Source organism: Entamoeba nuttalli, assembly GCF_000257125.1.
Source record: "Entamoeba nuttalli P19 unplaced genomic scaffold asmbl_2658, whole genome shotgun sequence".
Taxonomy (NCBI): domain Eukaryota; phylum Evosea; order Mastigamoebida; family Endamoebidae; genus Entamoeba; species Entamoeba nuttalli.
The window spans coordinates 1-6,376 of NW_008575499.1; the positions used below are offsets into that span (position 1 = coordinate 1).

The following is a 6,376-nucleotide window of genomic DNA, read 5'->3' on the forward strand; positions in this document are numbered from 1 at the left end:
AAGTTGGTGTAATGATGAAAAACGTAGTATTATGTAATGGTACTATATTTACAAAAAATGAATGAATAAATAAATAAGAAGAAGGAAAGATAAATAAAAAAAATTATTGTTTATTGCTTGTGTTGTTTCTTCTTTGTTTTATTGTTTGTGCTTTGTTAATCTCAAAATTCTTTTTCTTTTATTTTGAATGTTGTGCCATTACCAGCCTTTGTGTGTCAGATCATGTGATGATCCTTATGTAATTCTAGGCGTTTCTCCTAGTGCTTCTCAACAACTCATCCACTCTCGCTTTCTTGAACTGACTAAGCAACACCATCCTGACACTCACCCTGGTGACTCTCATTATGCAAAAATCACTCGTGCTTACTCTATCCTCACTGATCCTTCTCGTAAACTCAAATACGACTTATTGAGGTCATCAAAACCTGTTCATCTCAACTATACATCAAAAAGCAAATACATTATTGATGTTGGAATTGCATCCTGCCTTCCTTCTGTTTTAACTCCTTCTTCTGTCTCTTCTCCAATTCTTCCCCCTTCTTGTGCTGGTGTGACTGGTCTTCTTCTTGCTCTCCATCCTATTGCCCTTTCTTTTCTTCGTCATAAACTTTCATGCTTTGATTTCTTCAACCTCTTTGCTTACAACGCCTTTGGCTGGTTAGTGCGTCCAAAAATTGCCTGTCTTTCTAACCGCTACCTTATTACAAACCTATTCCCTGATGTTCTTGTCATCGATGATAAAACTTGCAAAACTGGTAGCAACGACCTCTTAACATTCGATAACGCTGCAAACTTCAATGGAATTCTCAATGGCTCAATTTCCCACCAACCACACCTTCTCTTTGACTGCAATACCATCAGCCTCTCACCACCGTCTCGTTCCTTCTCTTGGATTAAACTCAAACTTTACCCATTTACTCTTAACTTCTTTTCTTATGATGGTTTTCTTCTTGGCTGTGTCTTCTCTTTCAACCTCTTTGGTTTCTCTTCTTTCTTCTCTCTCTTTAATACTACTGACCACAACAAAATCGTTCTTTCTCTTACTGCCGCTCTTTCTCATCTCTTCTAACTCTTTTTCTTTTTTAGGTTCATACTTTGTTTAGTTTTTAAAATAAACTATCTAGAAAACTAAATTAAATGATTAGAACAATAACCAAAAATAAAAACAGAATAGCGATTTTGTTTGAAGAATTTTCACTATCTTCTTCTTCTCCAATACACTGCTTTCGTTCAGGTTTATTTGTTTTTATTTCATAGCTTTTTTCATAAGTTTTTAAGGGATTAGAAACTGTGAATATGGTAGACGATTGTTCATCTACTGATATGATTATATCATCGTTCATTTCATAATACTTAGTGTTGTTAATTTTGTCATTGCATCTTTCAGTTGTAAAGATGCTTTCACTTACCTCAGCCATTCGACTAACTGAAGCAGGATTTGGAAGGTTATAAGTATTTAATTCCCCACAAGAAATTACTGACACAGTTGGAGTTAAAACACTAAGCCAACCAGCGGTATTCGATGTTTGAGACCCATGATGATTAGCATGCATAACATCAACAGATCCAACAATGTCTTTGACTGTATTTTCAACATCATTAATAGAATTATCAAAACTCCTTGAGTAACTACCGTCCAAATCTCCACTAGTTACATATACAAAATTACCAAATTGGATTCTGATACCAATTGAATAATCATTTTCACTTGGTGCGGGAATTTCTCCTTTATGATTTCCACTAACTGTTGTATTATCTTTCTGCAGCACGCCTAAAGCATCTCTTATAAAAATTTCTACTTGAGTGTCAGGGTCTGGTGGATTAATTTGTTTATGTGAACATAATTTAGCTACTTCCCTAATTGAACTTACATTAGTTTTATCAATAAGACTAGATGAATAACAAGCCCATTTTAACATTGAACTTGAATACTCTCCAACATTATTAAATTGGAACGTTTCTGCAGTGCAATTAATATTTGAAGAACCATTATATAAACCAAAATCTCTTTCAATGTATTTCCCAGCAGTAAATCCAAGCTCTTCAAAAAGATACCACAACCCATTCCGTCCATAATACCCATAATGGTCCACATGAAGGTGGGTTAATACAACAACATCTAGATGTTTGGAAGGCAAGAGTTTTTCTAATTTAGATGCTACATACTTCACATTAGTTGGTTCATAATCTTTAAGATTTTCCCCAAGATCAATTAATACAGAGTAACCACTAGGAAACAATATCAGTTGAGAGTCAGCTTGTCCAACATCAAAGACATGAATCTCTAACTTTGCAAGACAAATGGTTATAATCAAAAAGAAAAGCATAATACTCTATTTTTGTGTTTTTTTTTTAATTATTTTTCTTTTCAAGTAAAAATTCTATTTAAAAAAATCTTGTAAAAATGAGATATTCTAAAATTAACTTTTACTCAAATAAATCATTCCGTTTTTTTTCTTTTTTTAATTAATAAAAAGAAAAACAAAAAACAGTCAAATTCATAGAACTCAAGTTCAAGCCATGCTTTTGGTTCGTCTTAAAGAAACAGAAGGGTTAGATGGTTGTTTTGAAGTATTGAATTTAATGTCTTTAATTGAATAAGAAGATGGATTTTTCATATAATCAGAGAGTTGTTGAGGAGTGAGGTTATATTTTTGTTCAAGAACATTCTTTGATTCTTCAAATCCCTATAAGTTATGAGTCTTCATTTAATTCCATAATTGAAATACATTATACAAACAGAACAAATTAATGGATATAATCCAATTAGTAAGGTCATAATTTGTATTTCAGATTCAATATTTTTTTCAGTAGTAATCATATACGTGATTTCCTGTGAAAAAAACGATGGAGCAACACATATACTAAGCCTATCTAAAGAATTACTAAGTAATTACAAAATCATAAAAAAGGAAAGTAACAAACTGAAATCCATTTTATTGATTTCTTTTTGTTGAGTAATAGAATAATATAGATTTAGCATAAATATTAAATACCTTCGTTTAATTGGATCAATTCTTCGAATTGCTAATGCTAATGCAGTAACAGTTTTAGGTAAATCATTAATTTCTTTAAATTGGGAAATAGCTGATAAAAACATATTTCTATCTGAATATGAAAAAATTGGAGATGGAAGGTCTTTTAAAAATGATGTTATTATAGAGGAAAAACAATACATGTCTGATGCAAATTTTTTGTTTTGGGTAATATCTATTTTCTTATGAATGTCACTTTTCATCTTTTGTACTTCTTTTATATCTCCTGTTATTCTGAATATACCTTCACATGGATCTATTGAATTTATGGATCAAATATTCTTTAATAATTTATATAAATGAATTAACAAACTATCTAATAAGGCTCTTCCAATTTCCCATAAGAACAAAGGGATACCATCTTTTAAATATGATGGAGGTATTTCATTTAATTTAGTTTGAAATGGTTTAGCTATCAATAAATATTAATATAATGAAATTAAAAAGTAATAACAACAATTTTATTTATTTTAATATACAAACGTGCTTTCTATGAGATAAGTATTATAAGAAGTAAATCTTTTAAATCAAAAAAGTGATATCCACAAACTTTTGTTTTCATGAAAACAATAAATAGAACTACATTTTTTATTCTCAATTTTTTAAGATTTTTTTTAGAGATAATTCTAAAAATAAAATATCTTAAAATATTTATTAATTAAATCTTTTAATAATCATTTATTTTTTTATTTCATTCCATTTGGTGTTAACCATTCAACTACTTCTTGTTGATTTAAATTTATACAACTCTCATTAGAGGGCCATTTCATTTTAAGTCGGTTTAGTGTTTGGACAATCACTTTAGCTCTACCAAAATCATTAGTTTGTTTTAAAGCGTCAATGTATTTATTCATTGTTTGTTTAAATACTTTTTCGTCCCACTCATTGAATAATTGCATTACAATAATTTCAAGCTCAACTTTCCTTTTTTCATAAATTGAAATATTTCTTCTTTTTTCATCTTCTTGAATAAGACAACGTATTATTTTGTATGATCCTTGATGTACAAGAACATCCATTTCATTATCAAATGAAACAATAATATTTTTATGATTTATGAATTGAATGTTTGTTGGTTTTTTATTTGATAATTGAGTTAATAACATTTCAATATTTACAACTTTAATTAATTCAAATTGATCATTATATACTTTTACTATTCCATTACATTCTAATACAACTAAATATCCTTCATTATAAAAAGCATTATAAATAATTCCATTATTCATTAATGGAACATTACAAATACTTCCACTAAATGAATCAAGAAGTATAATTATATTTTCTTTTGAAACTGTAATAACTTTATTACCATAACAATTAAGTACTACCAATTCATACGGTAACGCTGCCTCCCAATACATAATATCTCCTATTATTTTAATACATTTTAAACATGTAAACATCTTTTTTCCATAAGTCGTGGGTATTCCTTTAATAATAACTCCACTTCCATTTTGATCTCTTGAATTACAACTTAATGGTTTAACAACTGGTTGTTGTAATATAAATTGTTTTTCTTCATTTATACTTAATTCTAATTGATGTACTTTTTGACTTATTTTTTCCCAATCAATTTTTTCTATTCTTTCATTTAACCATTTAATTTTTTCTTCTAATAGATCGATTTTTTCTAATTTCTTAATATTTTTATTAAATTCCATTTTATCTATTTTCTCTAATCGTTCAGCACGTTCTCTTTGTAATTGTTGTTCTCTACTTTCATCTTTTATTTCTTGTTTTTTTATTAGAGGGTTTGTTGTAATTCCATTTGATTTAATTGGTTCATTCTTTTTTATTTCAGGACGTTTTATATCAATTTTTTTATTGTTATTTTTTTTTAATTCTTTTGACTGTTTTATTTTATCAAACACTTCTAATTGCTTTCTTTCTTCTTCAGTTAATCCGTCGTCAGTAATTTTTCTTTTTCGTTCTTCATTTTCTTCTTCTATTTTTTGTTTTTCATCTTCCGGATTTAATAATTCTTCACTTTCTTCTTCACTTAATTTTGTTTTCATCTCCTTTCTTTTATCTCGTTCTAACTCTGCAATCTCTACTTCTCTTTGATAAATTGAATTAAGTAATTTGGTTTTAGCTTTTCCTTTAAGTACCTCTCCTTTAAGTTCTTCATTAGAATATTCAATGCATGCAAGAAACCCTTCTAGTCCAACAAGTAATACCATCTTTCCTTGATTTGCCCATGCAATGTCTTGAATAGAATTATCAAAGACATCAGTAACTAAACAAATAGAATCTATATCTTTCTTATTTTCCCAAACACAACAATCACCTCCCATTCCACCTGTAGCAAATGTACAAAACGCACTTTTTTTCTTCCCTCCTTCTTTTGTATATGTATAAATTTCTGGAGAAAATCTACTACATATTACTTCATTTAAGTGTGCTGTTAATAATTGTACTGTCCATTTATTTCTTCTAATCAATAACGCGACATGTCGTTTTTTACTTACTGCGCTTCCTACAACAATATTCATACCATCAGGGCTCCAACTAATTCTACTACTAAAATTTCCATGATTTGCTTTTTTATAAACATCTTCAATTCTAGCTATTTCTTCCAATGTCTTAATATCCCAGATAACAACTTTCTGAAAATCCATTGATACAATATATTCATTAATTGGATCCCATGCCACTCCAAAAACACTTGAATTATGACCTCTAAACACATCCTTAAGTTCCATTTTTGTAATATCCCATATAGTTACGGTATTATCAGCAGATGAAGATGCAAGAAATTTTCCATCAGGAGACCAACTAATGTCTGTAATCTCTTGTACATGACCTCTTAAATTTCCAATATTTAAATATTCTTCACAATAGACATTTCCTTCTTCATCTTTTTCAAATTCATCTTTCATTCCTTCACTTTTCCATAAAGACACAATTTTATCATCATTTCCAACTGCTAAAATTGTTCCATCAGGAGAAAAACGACAAATATTGACTGGTAGTGTTGATACATAAATCACACCATATAATTTTGGTTGAACTGTTTCATCTGAAAGAGCTTCAATATTCCATACTCTAACTTTTCCATCACCTCCTCCAGTAACAAATTTTTTTCCGTCAGGAGATGTATCAACACTAAAGATTGGACAACCTTCATGTTCAATCCAAAATGGACGTGTAAAACGAACCATATAATCAATTATATAATAAAAAGAGTTCTTTTCTTCTTTTTTATCTTTTTCAAAACAATTCTTTCAGAAACAAAAAGTGTTATTCGACAAATCAATAGACGATTACTTTAGCAAAGCTTTGTTGTCAATTTACCAGCTTTAATTGGAAGATTAAATCTCTTTGATGCAATAACTGGT

At 29.1% G+C, this 6,376-nt stretch overlaps 4 protein-coding genes across 4 annotated transcripts; 1 reads left to right on the forward strand and 3 right to left on the reverse strand.

Moving 5' to 3' along the window:
- Nucleotides 1-187: 187 nt before the first annotated feature.
- On the forward strand, nucleotides 188-1,069 carry ENU1_036640 (DnaJ domain containing protein; the record flags this gene model as incomplete). The annotated part of the gene is made up of 1 exon (XM_008857444.1): nucleotides 188-1,069. One exon carries the CDS (start codon nucleotides 188-190, stop codon nucleotides 1,067-1,069), a length of 882 nt encoding a protein of 293 aa, XP_008855666.1.
- A 64-nt stretch (nucleotides 1,070-1,133) lies between these two features.
- On the reverse strand, nucleotides 1,134-2,327 carry ENU1_036650 (competence protein ComEC, putative; the record flags this gene model as incomplete). Its single annotated transcript, XM_008857445.1, has 1 exon — nucleotides 1,134-2,327. The coding sequence occupies one exon, from the start codon at nucleotides 2,325-2,327 to the stop codon at nucleotides 1,134-1,136; it is 1,194 nt and encodes a 397-aa protein (XP_008855667.1).
- Nucleotides 2,328-2,893: 566 nt separating this feature from the next.
- On the reverse strand, nucleotides 2,894-3,238 carry ENU1_036660 (hypothetical protein; the record flags this gene model as incomplete). Its single annotated transcript, XM_008857446.1, has 1 exon — nucleotides 2,894-3,238. One exon carries the CDS (start codon nucleotides 3,236-3,238, stop codon nucleotides 2,894-2,896), a length of 345 nt encoding a protein of 114 aa, XP_008855668.1.
- Nucleotides 3,239-3,721: 483 nt separating this feature from the next.
- On the reverse strand, nucleotides 3,722-6,199 carry ENU1_036670 (WD domain, G-beta repeat-containing protein; the record flags this gene model as incomplete). Its single annotated transcript, XM_008857447.1, has 1 exon — nucleotides 3,722-6,199. One exon carries the CDS (start codon nucleotides 6,197-6,199, stop codon nucleotides 3,722-3,724), a length of 2,478 nt encoding a protein of 825 aa, XP_008855669.1.
- Nucleotides 6,200-6,376: the final 177 nt, after the last annotated feature.